This window comes from Hemicordylus capensis, chromosome 2 (assembly GCF_027244095.1).
Source record: "Hemicordylus capensis ecotype Gifberg chromosome 2, rHemCap1.1.pri, whole genome shotgun sequence".
In the NCBI taxonomy this organism is placed as follows: Eukaryota; Metazoa; Chordata; class Lepidosauria; order Squamata; family Cordylidae; genus Hemicordylus; species Hemicordylus capensis.
Window position 1 is genome coordinate 46,742,501 of NC_069658.1, and position 18,847 is coordinate 46,761,347.

The 18,847-nt window shown below is 40.4% G+C and overlaps 1 protein-coding gene across 1 annotated transcript in view; it reads left to right on the forward strand.

Moving 5' to 3' along the window:
- AP3B1 (adaptor related protein complex 3 subunit beta 1) overlaps positions 1–17,951 on the forward strand; it is a 211,232-nt gene extending 193,281 nt beyond the window's left edge. The window contains 2 exon segments of the mRNA XM_053295883.1: positions 410–548; positions 17,176–17,951. Of these exon segments, the coding sequence (XP_053151858.1) occupies positions 410–548; positions 17,176–17,329 (293 nt within the window). The 3' untranslated portion in view covers positions 17,330–17,951.
- Positions 17,952–18,847: the final 896 nt, after the last annotated feature.

Genomic DNA, 18,847 nt, shown 5'->3' on the forward strand with positions numbered 1-18,847 from the left:
CATGGTTAAAATGGAAAAGCTGTATGTGTTCCACACAGTGTGCTGCATATGAAAATGCAACTTTGGGGAGTGTAGATATATATATATATATATATATATATATATATATATATATATATATATACATACTGCAGTCTTCAGTTGTTGGGATTTCTTTTGTCAGTGTAAAATTATGAGCAAATATCTAAGAATATCTGATAATATGAAAGTATATTGTAGTTTGAAAATTGCAAAGGGTTGATTTTGTGTTCATAGTATGCTACTAGAAAATGCGAGGAAATATTTTTAATAACTTTTAAACACTTTTTGCAGTAGCTGTATGTATTACCAAGCATTATGTCATTATTGTTGCCAATTTTCATTATGAAATTGACTACATAGATGTATGTATTTTGTTTTATTATTTCAGGAAGGCTGACTGGTATGAATGAAACATCCACCACGGTCACTGTGGCGCCGCAGAACTCGACTCGCCTTGTTATAATGCAGAAGGTGGTCAACATAGCAAACCTTGGTGCGGTTTCTTCTGGTGAAGATAACATTCACAGGTAAACAAAGTGTGAGGGTTTCCTGAAAGAATTGGATGACACAATTCCAGTGTTTGTAATTGTGTGTGTGAACAGATGAACATTTGAGACTTCACTTGAGAATAATGAGGTGGTTGATTGAAGCATGTGTTGGTTTCTTTTTTCTTCTGAGATATTTCCATTTGTTAATCATAGGAACTATTATCATAATATCCTCCACTTAACTGCAACAGTCTGTCTATAACTAACCTCCTACATATGTAAGGTGTACATATGCACATACACACGTTCATGCTTGCATGAACATAACAACAGCCCTGCTGGATCAGGCCCAAGACCCATCTAGTCCAGCATCCTGTTTCACACAGTGGCCCACCCACTTCGAGAAGCCCACAGGCAGGGGGTGAGGGCTTGCCCACTCTCTTACCATTGCTCCCCTGCAACTGGTAGTTAGTGGTATCCTGCCTGTGAGGCTGGAGTTGGCCTATAGCCACCAGACTAGTAGCAATTGGTAGACCTGTCCTACATGAATTTGTCTAAGCCTCCTTTAAAGCCATCCAAGCTAGTGGCCATTACCACATCCTGTGACATGGAATTCTAAGTTAATTATGCGCTGTGTGAAGAAGTATTTCCTTTGGAAATTTTGTCCTAAATTTTCCAACCTTCCATTTCATGGGATTACCCCTCATTCTAGTTTTGTGAGAGAGGAAGAAACACGTGTATCTGGATTGAGATCCATAAGAATGGGTAATGCGTCTGTGCAGGACCCTCGCAGTAGCATGCTGCAGCTAGTTGAGGTGACCAAACCCTGCCCCCACACCTACAGCATGCTATTTAAAGGCTGGCAGGGCACCATGTTCTTCAGTTCTTTTCCAACCGCCACTGCGTTCAGTCCTCGGGCTGTCGCTCCTCGTCGGTAAAAGTTCTTCGTGTGAGTTCATCTATTGGGGGGCAGGGGGGAACTAACTGTTAATATCGGTATTTTACTTGGAATGTCTTCCAGACTTGGTTAGCGTTAATACAACCTTTTTGAATGGACTTAAACCATGGTTTTGGATAACCTAACATAGCTGAGGAGAAACGGACTTTCAAGTGGTGCACAGGCTGTAATGCCAAGCTCTCTTTGAAAGACCTCCATGATTTGTGTATGATTTGCTTAGAAAAGGAGCACAATGTCTCCTCTTGCTAGATATGCTTGTCATTTTCTAAGCAAGTGGAAAAAAATTGGGCTTTGTGGCTTTGTGCTGCCATTTATGATTAGGTGTTAAGCCCTTCGATGCCGGGAGACCCTCGCCCTACAGCCTCAACATTGGCTTCTAAAAGACCTGGCATCAACTCCTAAGTCGACTTCCTTGAAACCGACAAGACCATCGACTGCTGTTAAAAGCCCCAAGTCTCCGTCAAAGTTGACTCCAACATCGACACCATGACATTTGAAGTCAAAGGAAAAACTTCAAGATCATATATTCGTTCACCTTTGCCATGACCTAAGAAGTCAAGGACTGTGGACTTAATGAAAGAAAGAACATCATCCCCATCTGGTTTACAAATCTTGCCACCAAAATCCTCAGTGGCTGCAGTCAAGATCGATCACCATCGCTCATTGAAAACGTTGACATCAATGAAGAAGACATGGCCGATATCAGAGAAACTGCTCAATGTCAACCACCCTTTGACACCGAGACTGTTGACATCGAGGGCGCATTCTCTATCTCCATTCCCCACTCCAGTCAACTCTTTGGCTCTGTTGACGCCTAGTCGACACCAAAAATCTCCATCAGCGTCGAAACATCTTCCATCGACAATGGCTGTGCAAGGTCCAGTGTCTACTTTACATACTCTGGTGTTGTTGGTATCAAGATTGGTGGCTCCACGATGCCAAGCCCCTATACCGATGTTCGATGTCGAACAAGAGGACAGGGAGATGTTATTGCATCCTATGACTGCCTGCACCTTGCTCTCCATATTAGATTCTGAATCAAGTACTCCTTCAACATCGACATTCAAAGTTTTTCCTCCAGATCAACCTACTCCAGCACCAGGTACTCTGTTGTCTGCCCATTTGACAGGCCCATCTTCGTGGCATTCATATGGGTTTGCACACTTGTCTGCTGCAGGGGCAACTCTTACATCAGCAACTCTAGATCTCCTGGCTTAGCTTATAATTTTCAAGATCAGTCCTGGAGATCTCTGCAACCAAAGTCTTACATACCTCTGGCATCTGCAGTGACTCCAGTTCATACTATCCAGTCTCAGTTGGAGGTGATGGCACAACCTTACCGGAGAAACCTGCTGTACAAAGTTTTTCTATAGCAATCAAATGGTCACCTGGCCACCAGTAAAGCACTTGGTGAATACAACTACTCTGACTGTGTTCAAAGGCACTGATATGGGGTCTCAGCACCACAAGGAAAGGTTACCATTGAGACTCAGCTGTATGTACCATCGTCACCAACTCACTCACCTTCTGAACATCACAGCTCTTCAGACTTCAAGTCTGACCCTGATGAATCAGAGGACTTAGCCGATCTTCCTAACGATGTCCCTCCGACCACAGTGTTTTGCCTAATGAAGAAATGAAGGCTTATCTCCATCATGTTAGGGAGATGGCAGCAGTCTTGATCTAAAATCTGAGCTAGCCACTATAGATGATACCATTTATAATTTTATTATAAAATCTCAGTCTCAACCTGTGGTGCTGCCAGTCCTCCCAGTCATTTCTAGGGCTGCAAAATGTGCATGGGAAGTGATCCATACTACAACCCCCACTTCCAAATGACTAGAAAGTTTGTATTGGGTACAGGAAAAAGATAATGAGTACCTTCTAAAACATCCCTCTTCAAACTTTTTGATCATCAACTGTGGCACCTCCTCTTTGAAGACAGATTGTCGTCACACCCCGCCTGCAGACAAAGAGGGGAGAAAAATTGATACTTTGGGCATAAAGATCTACTCCACCTCATGCCTATCCATAAATATAGCAAACTGTTCAGCTTGCACTGTCAAATATAACCATGGCATATGGGAGACACTTCAAAATGATCTGGACATCCTCTCTCCAGAAGAGTTCAAGAAAAAATTCCAACAAACACAGTACTTACTTGCTAGCAATTGAGTACTGCAAAACACCTGGCAGGTTCAGAATCATGTTCTTCGGCCACTGCAATCTCTCTGAGAAGACATGCCTGGCTTCACTCTACCAATCTATAGGGTGACATGAAAGACAAAATAGAAGGCTTACCTTTCAACAGTAAGGGCCTCTTCAGTTAAGACACAGACTCCACAATGGAGAAAATGGGAGGAGGGGTCAAAATTCACTGCCAGTATTTACATCGCGTCTACATCTGCATCATCTTACAGCTCCATATATTGTGCTTACTCGAGACAGAAGTCTGCATTCAGACAGCAGGAGCACCGTGATTTTAGGAAGCAGTACCAGCCATATGACAAACACTCTTTTCACATCAAGGGGAAGTCAAGCCAACTCCAACAAACAAAGCAGACTGAGCCTCAGAAACATCTTTGAGGTTCAGACCCACCCACTGTCACCAATAAACTCCTCCTTTTTCCCACCAACAGGGGCCACAACATCTTGGCAAGTGAGAAACAACACCAGTCTCATGAACTCTATTCTCCTGCCAGCCAGAAGATCATATTCTCCTGGGTCCAGAAGATCATATCCAAGGGTTCACCATAGAGTTAAGAACAACCCCAAAATTTACAGGGATGAGGTTCACACAACCCTCTCAGGTAGTATTGGAAAGAGGTGAAGGAGCTATTAGCCAAAGGGGCTATTGCCCCGGTACAGCAGGTGCACAGATGGGAGGGGTTTTACTTCTTGATCCCAAAGAGGGGTGGTTGCATACGACCTATCATGGATCTACGCCACCTGAACAAATTTGTCTATGTGTCCAAAATTCCTCATGATAGCGTTATAAGAGATACTATCTCTTCTATACCAAGATAACTGGTTTGCGATCTGGATCTCGAAGACGTGTATTTCCACATTGGCATCAGGGCACAACACAGAAATATCTGAGGTTCACCGCAGGAAACCAAGTGTATCGATGCACAGTCTTACCCTTTGGGCTTGCCACCACCCTCAGGGTATTTATGAAATGTATGACTACAGTGGTGGCCTACCTGCGGACAAAAGGTATATTGATCTATCCTTATCTGGACAACTGGCTTCCGACTTCCAAAGTTAGAGTTATGTTCTCAGACGAAATACGTACTATCTCTCCTCCAAGACTTGGGGATACAAGTCAATTGGAAAAAATCCAGACTGGAGCCAGGAAGGCGTATTTACCTCAGGAACACTTCCAATGCATCAGGGACCTGGTTCTCTATTTCCAGCAGCATCCAACAGCATCCATCCCTATTGGCCCAACTCATTCAAAGACTTCTTGGTCTAACGTCATCCTGCAACACAGTGGTGCGATGCGCCTGGCTAAAGATGTGCAAGTTGCAACTTTGGTTTTTGTCAGTGTTCCGCCCAAATGTGGATCGTCAAGACCTACAACTAGTGATCCCACATCAAATTCTACACTCACTTTACTGGTGGTTGACCGGCGGGAATCTGCTCTAAGGGGTTCCTTTTCAAATGATAATTCCTTCCATTTGGCTAACAACAGACGCCTCTCTGCTAGGTTCAGGAGCCCACTCCAGAACTCATCAGATTCAGGGCAAGTGGACTCTTCAGCAAACACAATTACATATCAGTTTCCTGGAACTTCTGGCTGCCTTCAAAGCAATGAAAGCCTTCCTAACACTTCTACAGGGGAAGGTTGTTCAAGTGCCGTTAGACAATACCACTGCCCTGGCCTATATCAACCATCAGGGAGGGACAGCGTCCCGAAGTCTTTGTGCACTCAGCCTACAATTATGGCATTAGTGCATCCGGCATCAAGTCTATCCGATGGCCATCCACATAAAGGACCTGGACAACATCCTTGCGGACAACTTAAGTCAAATTTCCCCACAATAACACGAATGGGAAATCAAGACCGAATACATTGCACTTCTCTTCAAGAGTTGGATACAGCCAACTATAGATCTCTTTGCCACCTCAGATAACAGAAAGTGCATTCATTTCTGTTCCAGGGCAGGGCACAACCCACGATCACTGGGGGATGCCTTCCAGCTGTATTGGCAGCAAGAGATCCCATATGTGTTTCTTCCTTGATCACTGATCAGCTGAGTGGTTGCTCGCCTTTTTACTGTCCCAACATTAGGTATCCTAGTGAGTCCATGGTGGCCAAGACAGCCATGGTTTCCACAGGTATTCAAACTGACAGGCAACCAGTACCAATGACTGCCACAAGAAACAGATTTCCTAACACTAGACAATGGCAGCATACTGCATCCAGACATTCTCATGCTCTGCCTAACAGCTTGGCAGATTGGCTCTTAAATAAAATCATACATAACCAAAGGAAGTCTTCCACCAGAAAAAATTACCTTAGTAAATTGCTTCATTTCAAAGCTTATGCAAGGGTGCATAGTTTACAACCTAGACAAGCCACAATTAAGGATGTGCTCCTCTACTTGACTAATCTGAAATTACATGGGTTGGCTAATGTATCTTTAAAGGTGCATCTAGCAGCACTCTCCTCAAAACATCCAGGCTATGATGGGAATACTCTCTTTTCACATCCAGAGTAGGGCTTTCCTGAAAGGCCTCATGAATTTTTATCCACCCATTCACACACCTTTCAAACCATGGAGCATATCCTTGGTCCTTTCGGCTTTAACCGAGGCCCCATTTGAACCAATGAGTTCTGCATCTATCAAGCTAGTGACTTGGAAAACTGCCTTCTTGCTTGCCATAACTACAGCCAAACGCATTAGTGAACTGACAGCATTGTGGATTAATTCACCATACACCAGAATCTGTCCTGATAAAGTGCTAATGCAAATGGATCCAGACTTTTTACCCAAGGTAGTGTCCGACTTCCACCTCAACCAGGACATTGTTCTCCCTATGTTCTTCAGGAATCCATCTACCCCTTTAGAACATGCAATGCACTCCTTGGATGTGCAAAGAGCGCTTTTATATTACCTGGATCAGACTAAGGACTTTAGAACCACCAACCGTTTGTTTATGGCATACAAGGGCTCTATGAGAGGCTCTTGAAATCAAGACAAAGAATGTCCAGATGGCTAGTTAAGCTCATTATGCTGACCTACAAGTCACAGAACGTGAAACCACCAGAAGCTATCAAAGCCCACTCAACTCGTGCCTACACTTCATCAGCTGCACACCTATCAGGCATCTGTAAAGCAGCAACTTGGTCCATGAGTTACCTTTCCTCAAGCATTATGCCTTAGATGTGTGCTCTGCTGCTGAGGTGAGCTTTGGGAGAAGTGTTTTGAAATGAGTATTGCAGTAGCTACTACTGCACCCTCCCCTATTGGGAGCTAGCTAAACACCCATTCTTATGGATCTCAATGGATCTCGCTCCAGATAAACAGGTTGCTCATCTGTAACTTATGATTTGGTAGAGATCCATCAACATCCATAAGACCCTCCCAAACCACCCCTCTGCAGTAGTGCTATGCTATGTGCGTATTGAGTGTGCATGCTATCCTCCTTCAGTGATGAACTCAACTGATTCCACATGATCGTCCTCCATGGCAGTCATCCAAGAACTGAAGAACATGGTACCTGGCCTGCCTTTAAATAGCATGCTGTAGGAGTGGGGGTAGGGCTCAGTCACTTCAACGAGCTGCGGCATGCTACCGTGAGGGTCCTGCACAGGCACATTACCCATTCTTATGGATGTCGACGGATCTCTACCAGATCATAAGTTACAGGTGAGCAACCTGTTTTTCTGCTTTCTTCTAAATAACTTGGGAACTCAGACTCTGACAGATTGCTTTTCCCTACGTGTTCCTGCTCATGTGTTAAGATCATCGGATATCCTTCACTGTGATCCTGCTCTTCTGAAATTAGGGGATTCAGTGGCGGAGAGGACTATTTTGGGTGTTGCACATCACCTACTGAAGGCTCTCCCCATGGCTTGCTTACTCGTGTTTTTTAGGCTTCAGGCAAAGACCTTTTTTATTTTCCCAGGCCCTTTTAATCATTAATTGAATTATTTTGGCCAGATTTGCTGATGATGTTGTGTGTCTGTTTTGCTGTTGATTTTGTTAAATTGCTTTAGTTTGTTTTAGAATAACATACTAAGGTTTCTGGGAGTTTGGAAGTTTCTATTAAGAAGCAGCATGGCACACATGGATCAAATCAAATCAAATAAATAAATAGTTTACTGACCTAGACAAACTATTGGAAAAATACTATAGTATAATACTGTACTTGGAAAAATAAGGAGCAGAAGGTAAGTGGCTACAGTTGGTCACTCTGTTTTCCTGGCTGTCCATGGTATCCTCAAAAGTCTTCTCCAGCACCAAAGTTCAAAAGCCGCAATACTTTTTCTATCTTGCTTCTTCAAAGTTCAGCTTTCACATCCATAGAGTATCACAGAAAAAAACATTGTCCAAACGATTCTAATCGTTGTGGGTATAGACACATCACAGCATCTAAATATCCTTTCCAAGGCCTTCATTGCAACCCTACCAAGTGCTAGTCTGTGGCATATTTCTGCACTGCTGGATCCTTTATTGTTGATGGTCGATCCTAAAAGGCAGAAGCTATCTACCACTTCAGTCTCTTCATTGCCAATTCTGAGGCTTGTTGCTGTACCATTGTCATTAGTTTAATCTTCTTGACATTTAATTGTAGTCCAATTTTTTCACTGTGCTCCTTGACTTTCATTACTAGAGCTTGCAGATCATCCACATTCTCAGCTATCAGAATGGTGTCATCAGCATAGCAGAGGTTATTGATGTTTCTTCCTCCAGCTTTAAACCATGCTCATCATCTTCCAGTCCAGCTTCTCTTAGTATATGTTCAGCATATAATATAATGCTTATGTAAAATTTGCAAACTGTGCACTACTTAATTGTACATATATTATAAAAATCTAATTGATAATTGGTAATGAGCCCCTGGTGGCGCAGTGGTAAAACTGCCGCCCTGTAACCAGAAGGTTACCAGGGGCTCAAGGTTGACTCAGCCTTCCATCCTTCCGAGGTCGGTAAAATGAGTACCCAGAATGTTGGGGGCAATATGCTAAATCATTGTAAACCGCTTAGAGAGCTCCGGCTATAGAGCGGTATATAAATGTAAGTGCTATTGCTATTGCTATTGCTATTGCTATTGCTAATTGTCCAGAAGAACTCTGAGTGTCACATTTAATGAAGCTGGCTGAACCTACAACCAGCTAAGAACTGCAAATTTTCATCAACTGTAATCTTGAAAATAGTAGTTCTCAATGTTGGAAAATTAATGTTTGTAATGTTTGTATTGACACTTCGTTGCTTTGCTTGGTGGACATGGACATGACTGCAGATAAATAGTCTTTGCATGAATAATATCAAGAGACAAAATCGAGCATCACCTTTATTTTCAATCATTCAAATTCATCCTATGCCTGCATGGGTGCTATTAGGCACAGACCTGGGTGTCCAGGTTCATGAGCCCACTCTCTTAGAAGGCAGCATGATATTCCCCAAGGGAAAAGAGGGGCTCTCTTATATTTCTGGAATGGCTTTGCCTAGAGTGCTGAAATTCAGCTCAGTTGTAGAACAGGTTTCAGGACTCTGTGTATTGATTCTGAAGCAAATTAGTCAATCTGTTGACTTTTAATTATTTTTTTAATTTAAAAAAACTTCACATAAGTGACTTGTTTCATGGCAGAAATGTACAAAAATGAATGGAACTGAACACACATGCACCCTTGGATCATCATCCCACCCCTTTGTGGAGGAATTTGCTCATTGCCTTCTTTTAAAAGTGGGGTAATAGGGTATCTGGCCTTGGTTCAGGAACCAAACCCACATTTATAACATTCCATTTGGGAAACAATGTTAAGACATTGCAACTTAAGGCACAGTTTTCAGGAATGAATTGTAAGTTTGAGGATTTCCTGAATTTTGGAGACACTGGCTATCATCCAGACTAAGAACTTGCACAAGGAAAACACGTGTTTGGAGGGGATGGGCCATTTTTGGAAACCACCTGCACCACCCAAAAACATTTCCCTGGGGGTTGGTTGCCATCAGGAACATATTTCTGAAAGACACAGGCAGCTGTAGAGGGAGTGTGTATGTGTGTGTGTGTGTGTGTATGTGTGTGTGTGTGACCAAAAATCACTCCTTCCGCTCTACACAAGTGGAAGCATTCCCCTCACACAACTCTTAGCCTAGATGTCAACCACTATGAGTTGTGGGAATAATGTTTTCAGCATAGGGATAATCTCTTAGGACTACGTATTTGAAAAGGTTCCTGTGATGCGGTCCGTTTATTCACTGATACTTGCAAGTACTCTATGTAAATAATTAAATAATTGTAAAGAAATAAGTAGCACTCGGAGACTAACTGAAAATATCATATGATGGCTTAATGTTGCATAAGCTTTTGTGGGTGACAGCCCACTGTGTTAGATGGTGGCTTGGTACTGGAGAAACAGTAAAAGGAGCAGTTGAAAGCCAAGCATAGAATGATCCTTTAAGGCTTTTAGAACTGAGTTAAAATACATTTAGTACAATCCTTATACTGTGACAGAAAACCATAGCCCCTATTTAATCTTTGTTTAATGCAGTCAAATTTTCTAATGAATTCCTGTTCTGCTATTTCCTGTTCCATATGATTTCCAGTGTACAGACTGGAATATATTTAAAAGTACCTTTTTAAGTCTAGGCACTCTCAGATCCTCGACACTATAACCCTACATGTTACACTACACTGACATGTTTCTTGGTAATCTTACTTCTGATATCAGTTGTATGTCCATTCAGCCTTTTGTCTAAAGCAGGGGTTCTCAAATGTAGGTCTCTAGATGTTGTTGAAGTAAAACTCCTATCATTCTTTGGCCATTGTGGTTGGGAATGATCTAAGCTGTAGCTCAACAATATCTGGGGACCCAAGTTTAAGAACCTCTGGTCTAAGGGATAACTGTTTGCCTTATATAAATTGCTGATGGGCATTCCATGCATGAGATTAGATAGTGTATTTGTTGGTGTATGTGTGTGAGCCCTGTAGATGGAGCCATTGGATCTGTATACAATCATTTTTTTGATCTGGATTTGTTGCATGGTCCGGTGACATGTTGTACAGGAGGACCTTGTTACTTGTGGATCCCACATCCGCGGTTTCACGTATCCGTAGTCAGGTAATTGGCCCCCAACATTGGTATACACAAGGGGAAAAAAAAGAGTTAAATCTGCTTATCCACAGATAAGCCAGAAAATACCACTGAGGTCATTTCCGGCTGCCATTTTGTGATTTTGAGCCATTTTGTGGCTTGTTTTTGTTTTTAAAAGGGTCTTAAAATTTTTTGCGGGAGGGATGGATTTTGGTGCTTTTGTGGGGCATTGCTGGAGGCCTACAGACCATGGTAAGGCACTTTATTTCATGGGGGCTCCTCCCCCCTTTTGGCCCGTTTTTATCACAGTTTCCCAATCTCCAGGAACCTAACCCCTGCAGTTCCATCTATCTGTTTATCTATCTGTCTGTCTGTCTGTCTGTCTGTCTGTCTAATTTCTATACAGCCTGATATAGAAATCTCCAAGCAGTGTACAAGTTAAAACATTATATAAAAACAATATAAAACAGTTAAAATTCATAAAACAGGTAAACTATCTCAATAAGTAAAAACATATTAAAATTAAAATTTCAATTAAAAGCCTTGGAAAACAGGTACATCTTCAGGGTCTTCCTAAAAACAAACAGCGAAGGAGATACTCTTATTTCAGCAGGGAGCGTATTCCAAAGCCCCGGGGCAGCCACAGAGAAAACCCCGTCCCAAGTCACCACCGAATGAGTCAGCGGCAACTGTAACCAGACCTCTCCAGATTATCTAGAGACAGGCGACAGGGTTCACAACAGAGAGGACACTCTCTTAAGTACCCTGGACGCAAGCCATTGAGGGCTCTATAGGTAATAACCAGCTCTTTGTATTTCATCCAGAAATATATCAGCATCCAGTGCACTTCTTTCAAAATTGGTGTTATAGCGGGATATAAATGTAATAAATAAATATGGTCCCTTTGGGATTACATTGACTTCAATTATCCTGTATTCACAGTTTCCTTATCTGCAGCAGTGTCGGGGAATGGAACTCCCGCGAATACCAAGGTTTTCCTTGGTATATTCAATGGGATGGGTTTGTTGTTGCTTAGTAGGAGCTTCCATTTCGGTGGTTGTATGATAGTAATGACATGAGTAGGTCAGTTGGTTTCCTGAGACTTTCATTACTGTGAACAGTGGGAAGATCTGTGGCTTTCACACAGCCCACAACTCCTTCTCCAAGTGCAGTTGTGAGAGTGGAAACCATGGAAACAACAAAGGATGGAAAACAACCAGGCCTGGCACATGGAATCAGATTTGGTAGAGACCCAAAAGACATAAAATCCAGCTCTCTTGCAAAGCAGGACTGTCAGCAAATCAGTCATCCACAAATTAATTCACGTAATCCAAATCATAGCATGCTATAAGCAGAATGCAGGTAAGTGGTAGTCAGGCTCTTGCATCTCAATTAGCTCCAGATGATCCAAGCAAGTGAATCAACCTATATTCTGTAGGGAAGGCAGGCACCATCCTCAACTATGACTGGCCAATTGCACCTGAGGGGAAATGTCTTCCTTTGTCCCGAATGTGCCTCCTGGTCCAGAACTGAATGTGAACAAACCCATAAGATCTTGGGTGAGAGGGGGAAACATAACCAGAGAAACTAAAACCAAAATTGAGAGCTTCTTTGTATCCAACTTTGTTTATAAACAATGAGGTTTTCTGCCCCCACAATTGCTTCTGAAAAAAGATTCCAGAATTTTAATAATAAATAAAAATACCCTTGTTTTCTAATCTAAATGTTATCTTATCTAACATAATCTAATAGCTTATTTGTAGCTATTAGTGTGTACTTATACCCTGTTCTCCCCCCGCCTTTGTTTCTGTATTGATTTTTGAGTGGTTCAAACCAAAATACATTCACAAAGCAATAGAACCTTTCCCATTATGCCACTCAGCTTTCAGATGATCTAAATGTGGTATTAATTATTCTTACCTTCCTTATACTTGACTTCTGAAGTCATTAATGACCTTCAAACACTTTTTCCCAGATAGTTAATGACCATCCAGTTTAAAATCCATGGCCTTCCACTCCTCCAGTAATTAATAAAGCACCAGGACATGTTCGCCATTACTCCTTAAGGAAATGCCCTGCACATCTTTCCCCTAACTGTATGAAACTGAAATAATATAAATAAAGAAATATGCATTACATATTTCAACAAAAGATGTTAGCGATCTTGGCTAGTTTTATGACCAAGTGTTTTTTCATTTATTTTTTAATGAATATAATGTGTGATGTCCTGTGTGACCACAAGAGTTGTGATTATTCTTTTTAAATAAATCTACATATAAAAAATTGGGTTGATAAATATCAGATTATGTTTTCTTTGTAGAACATTAATACTTAAGAGTCTTTTACACTGAAATATCCATTATATAGAAATAGTATGAATGAGAGTTCTTCAATTTCAGCTAAGTGAATCAAAATGGGTTATACTACCATCATGTTTGCTGTCCACTAGAGGACAGCACTGCTTCTATATCTGAAATTATAAAGTGCAAAATATGTTGATCACTTCCTTTTAAGTAAAAGTTTAAAAAAAGCTTTTATGAGAAAATTTTTTGAAAAGAATGTATTTCATGTTTCCAAAATGATTTTAGTTTTCACCATCATGAATTATTTCTGCAGAACAAACTACTTTTTTGAACCATACTTGGTTTTACAAATTGAAATGTATAGCTGCTTCTACTGAATGGAGAGTATACAACCTTTTGTTTAATTTTAGTTGCCTTTGTTTTAAAAAAATAGACATACTGCAAATTCAGGGAAGCCAATCCTTTTTAATGGGAAAACATCTCACACAATATGGACATATTGAAAGGCAAAGGAGCATTTTAAAAATTGATAACAAACCCCAGTAGTGTGTGCTTCATAACATTTAGGACAAATAATGGAAATACGGGCTCCAGCCCAGAGATTTCTTTATGTGCAGATTGCACACCTGGATCTTTTGCTCCCAAAAATTTCAATGTTGGTGTCAGTCCACACATATAGACATTTGTGCATGGATCCATATCTTTTGCTGAAATTGATGAGGGGTCCCAGAGTGCAAAGGACAACAATGTTTTAACTTAAATTGTCAGAATTACATATTTTCTTGGAAAACGCAAGTTCAGAAAAGTGTATTTTGCCAAGACACTTGCCAAGAGGGGAACACCTACAGGGAAGAATTGGTCAGAAATAGGGGTACTGAACCCTTCCCATGCCACCTTATTTCCCCCTACTGCAACACTTCCCCGGCTATTTTTCCTCCAGTGGGCTTATTTTTTGGTTTGAAGCACAGTTAGGAGTAGGAGTTAGGAGTATGGGAGTATGTGGATTAAAAACGGATGGGGAGAGGTTTTCAAGGTAAGATCCCATGGGTGGAAAAAGTTTAAACATCCGTAAAACCTGCTGATTCTCCCCTGAAAAGGCATTCCCATCTCCACATGTTAGCATTACAAGAGAAACATAGGGTTAAGAACCCGACGTTTCCATTGTAGCATTGTAGCATGTAGCATGTATAACCATAAAAGTTAATTTAATTTTTTAATTTTTCATAAGTTTTTATGTCACAGATAACAAATAATTTGATTCCTTTGCATTTCATATGAAGTCATTTTGTTTGGGTTTGTGCTACATTAATTATAGCTTTACAGGAGTTATATGTTATTGACATTATCAATTAGTTTTTTGTCTTTGCCTTAATACCATGTAAAAGTGTGTTGTAGCATTTCACTCTAATATTCGGGATTAGACTAATTCACAACAAATTCTTAACATACATCCATTGTGCAACTTCATTACACATTTGTCAACTTTGGGCTAATTATTTTCGTACCACTAGGGCTGGGCATTGCATCTTGTGATCGTCTTTCTTACTAATAGGATTCTGTCTGCTTCAGCAGGCAGTAATTGAAGGCTTCATGTACAGGGTAGGGAAAAAAGTTTTAGCCTGAATGGGCCATTGTAACAGCTTCTCGTAACCAGCAAATCTGAAAAGAAGAGAAAATTGAACTTAGAACAGAAGAATTAGGGACTGGACTAATAAAAGAGAAAGCCTGCTGAAGTACTAGTTGAAATAAGTGTTACAGATCCTTTGTTTGTAAACAAATGTTCTGTGTGTGAATAATCCATGGAGACTTGGTTCTCCAAATCAGTTTTAACAAGTGATGAATCGTTTTATTACAAAATGTCAGGTTCTTAGAACATCTTGTTTCATTATAATGTATCTTCTGAATGTTATGTTCTGTACTTGCTATGCATCTCTTGTGTGTGTTGGTTTTTTAGATGTTAATAAAAAGGTGCTGATAGTCCATAATCACTTGTAACTGGTCTTGCTTTCCATTTTAAATAGATTTTTCTCTAACAATGAAGTGTCATGTGAGATTGTGCTTGTCATGTGATTTCAATAAACTCTTCCAACATTAGTTCCCCTTGGACGCGAAAGCAACATTAGTCCATGCTACATGGGAAGTTAGAACTTTAGCAGGCAGACTTTAGCTCTCTGTTAGATGATGATAGAATCTTTTCTTAAAGATTCTGAAGTACAGTATTAATTTCAAACAAATATTCTTCACTGAATTGCTCAAATGGCACATAAAGGCACCCAGCCAGCATTGACCCCCATTGTGCCTTCGGGGTATGCTTGCTTTTATAATAACATTGACTTTATATCACTTGCAGTTTAGACTAGAACAAGAGTAAAATGAGCCTTGGGGCTATGAAACACCATGGGAGCTCCAGCTCCAGAGCGTTTATTGTGTGAATTCAGGCATAATCTGCTTCTCTGTAATCCCGAGACACGCATGTTAAATAAATAAATAGACTAATAAGACTATTGTTTGCATAATTATCACTCTTTCCAAACTGATGGGAGAAACACCGTTTAATATTTTGGTTAAAAAAAATACTGAGTGGCACTGTTGGTATTATTTCAAATCACTTGTATTTGATCGGGTTTCCTTTCTTGTTGGATGTGGAATTTGTATGTCTAAATCAGAATAAAAGAAATCTATTGATCTGTGAAAAGTGACATTTTAGAATGACTTATGTTTCCTAAATTAGTGTAATGTGTTACAAGATTCTGAAGTTGATATGCTTAATTTTTAAAAAAAGAAATTACTTTTCATTTAAAGAGAATCTGCTTCCTGCTGAAGAGGCTAATATTTTAATTAAGTCTAGAGTGAAGCTTTTTGAGTATCTGCTGATAAACTCCCTCTTTTATGTTGATGGTAATTAAACAGATCCCTAAGGAGCCCAGGAGGCGCTGTGCAAGGCCCATGCTAATTGTCAGACATGAGACACTGACCAGTTGGTTTGCTCTTGAAAAGCTGACGGCGTGCTGTCAGCACAGCAGTTTTATTTTTATGTATTGTGAGCCATTGTCAGGGCTAACTGGGTCCTATTGTGGCTGAAGATGTCGCGCAAATTGAGGCAGATGGCTCTGATTCAGACACGTGTCTTTCAGAAAGGGGAGAGGGGATTGGCCCTGCAAAGTGGGGTCACAGAGGGTCACAGACCTGCTCCACACTGGTTAGTGTTTTCAAAAGCCCAACGTGAAGCAACTTTTTTGTTGTTCTCTGGGGGTTTTCTCTTTTTTAAAATATATATATATATATATATATATATATGAGGGTGGTGTGCTCTTTGTGGAGCATGGAAGGAGAGGCTACTGCCATCCCTTCCTGTCTCTGGGGCCTGGCTGTGCATGCAGAATGAATTAACAGGATTGACAGAAGTTCATTGTGTCTTAAATAGCTTTTCAGTCTATTGCAGTGCTTAAAAGACTAGTTTTACTTTTAATTTCATGTAATGAGTAAGTTCTACATGTCTAGGAATTTACTAAGGGAGGATTAGATCTCAGGTTTCCTTTCATAGTATTGCATTGATAGAAGTGTATGTAATGTTCAGATTATGAAAGAGTGAGGAAATTGTAAATTTTAGAAGTGTGTGTCCTTTGGGGGGGGGGAGAGAGAGAGAGAGAGAGAGAGTGTGTGTGTGTGTGTGTGTGTGTGTGTGTGTGTGTGTGTGTGTGTGTGAGAGAGAGAGAGAGAGAGAGAGAGAGAGAGAGAGCGCTTTCCTAATCAATTGTATATTACTAATTTTGGAGAAATATATAATACAGTTCAACTCTCTTTAATTTTAGGTGTCCTAAATACATGAACCTTATTGTGGAATACAAATCAGCTGCGTTTTCTAAAATACTTAGCTTTCAAGCAAAGTCCAGATGACCCAATTTAGAGAATATACAGGTCTAATTGACTACTTTTGCATGTTTTAGGCTTTATCTTTAGGTTATAGAGCTGTATTTATATGGTATCATGATGTGTTAATGCTTTGATAGTTTCGGAGAGGTTTTTCTGTTGCAGAGATGCCTGGTGATATTTAAGCTCATTACACTTTTAAGAAAACATGGCACCTGTTTTTACTTTTGTATAAAGGTGTTCACAGATTTTGTTTTCATTCTCTAGGTTTGCTGCTAAAACCATTCATAGTGGGTCACTGATGCTAGTCACAGTGGAGCTGGAGGAAGGGTCTACAGCACGGCTCATCATAAACACTGAGAAAACTGTGATTGGTTCTGTTCTACTGCGGGAGCTGAAGCCTGTCCTGTCCCAGGGGTAACCTGCTTACATCTGGACCTCAGAATCTGGCACACAACAAAAGTGCCTGGCATCTACTACTGCTGCCTTTCATTTATAATAATAGCCTTTCCATCTGGCAGTGGGGGAAGAATACACTCTTGACATTCTTGTCTCCTGTTTTAGAATGCTATCGTGTGTATCTATCACACAAGCAAGTACTTCGCATCTTTTTTTCCTGCTTTCTAACCAAAGAATATGTATTTTACTGTCCACTAAACTCTTAAATGTTGAGAACAAGATCCTCCCCCCCCCCCCGCCAGTGATCCACTTTGTTTTTCCTTGCAATTTTCCTGCTTGTTTATATTCTCCATTAAAACAAGAAAAGACTGAATAATAAGGTATTGGGTGGGTTGGGGGGATCCATTTAACCAGAAAGTAAAATTTGAGGAAATCTGTATGGAAAGCTACACTATTCAGTTTCACATGGATGGATATATTGTAATGGGTTTTTTTGAAAGAGAGGTAAAATTTAGCAGTGTTTATTGCCCAATGAATATCTGTTTCTCAACTTGAGCATATTTTTGTATCTAATTGTTCTTCACAGCTGCCATAATCTCCAGTTTCTAGTATTTGAGATTTAAATAAAGTCGTGTTATAATTAATTTGTTTTCTTCTGTTTAAAGCTTTTTAAAAAAAAATACACACCCACATCCACACACCATTCGAACCTGATGAGTTGGGGATCTGGAGGTTCCCTTTCTCTGACAGAGGACTGAACTTCCGGATCCAACCCAACGTTTATTGAGGTCCCCATTATTTTGTAAGGTATTATAAGAGTTCTTTTGGGGGGAAATGTTGCCAAGAACACACATGTGCTTGCCTTCAAGTGATATATGATTTTCTCTTTTAAAATGTGGTTACATTTAGCTGTTGATTAATTCATAAATACAATTAAGATAATTCTGCATTCTAGTTGGTGAAACTATACTTCAGAGCCTGGGATATGAATTTCACCAGCCAGCTTAAACCAGTCTTCATTCTGGGTTTAGATTTTTACCATTGCTGTTGGAGCATTGGCAAATCCTAAATAATATTTAAATTGATGCTACAGAAAATAAATCCTGGGTGGCATATTTGTTTTTTCTCGTGCAGTTTGAAGATGGAAAATGCATCCATTCCATCCAGTATACGATTTCAGTGGTTACCCAACCATACACTTTCTCTCTACTGCTTTATCCATTGGTCATAGATTTCAACTTTTGTATAGAAGCTTTTCTGTACTGGGGGAAGAAGAAAGCGATGTGGCACCTTAGAAGCAGTTTATTGTAGGCAATAGCTTCCATAATAAGCAGCTTATGTTACGTAAAAGATTATGCTTCACTTTCCTCACCTACTTTATCTAGTTCATATGAACTGTTCTGAATCAGACCCTTTTTAAATTGTCTTTAAATTGTCTCAGAATTGTCTACACGGATTGGCAATAGCTCTCCAATGTTTTGGAGAGAGAATGGTCTTCTCCAGTCCTACCTGGAGATGAGAGGGATTGAACCTGGGACCT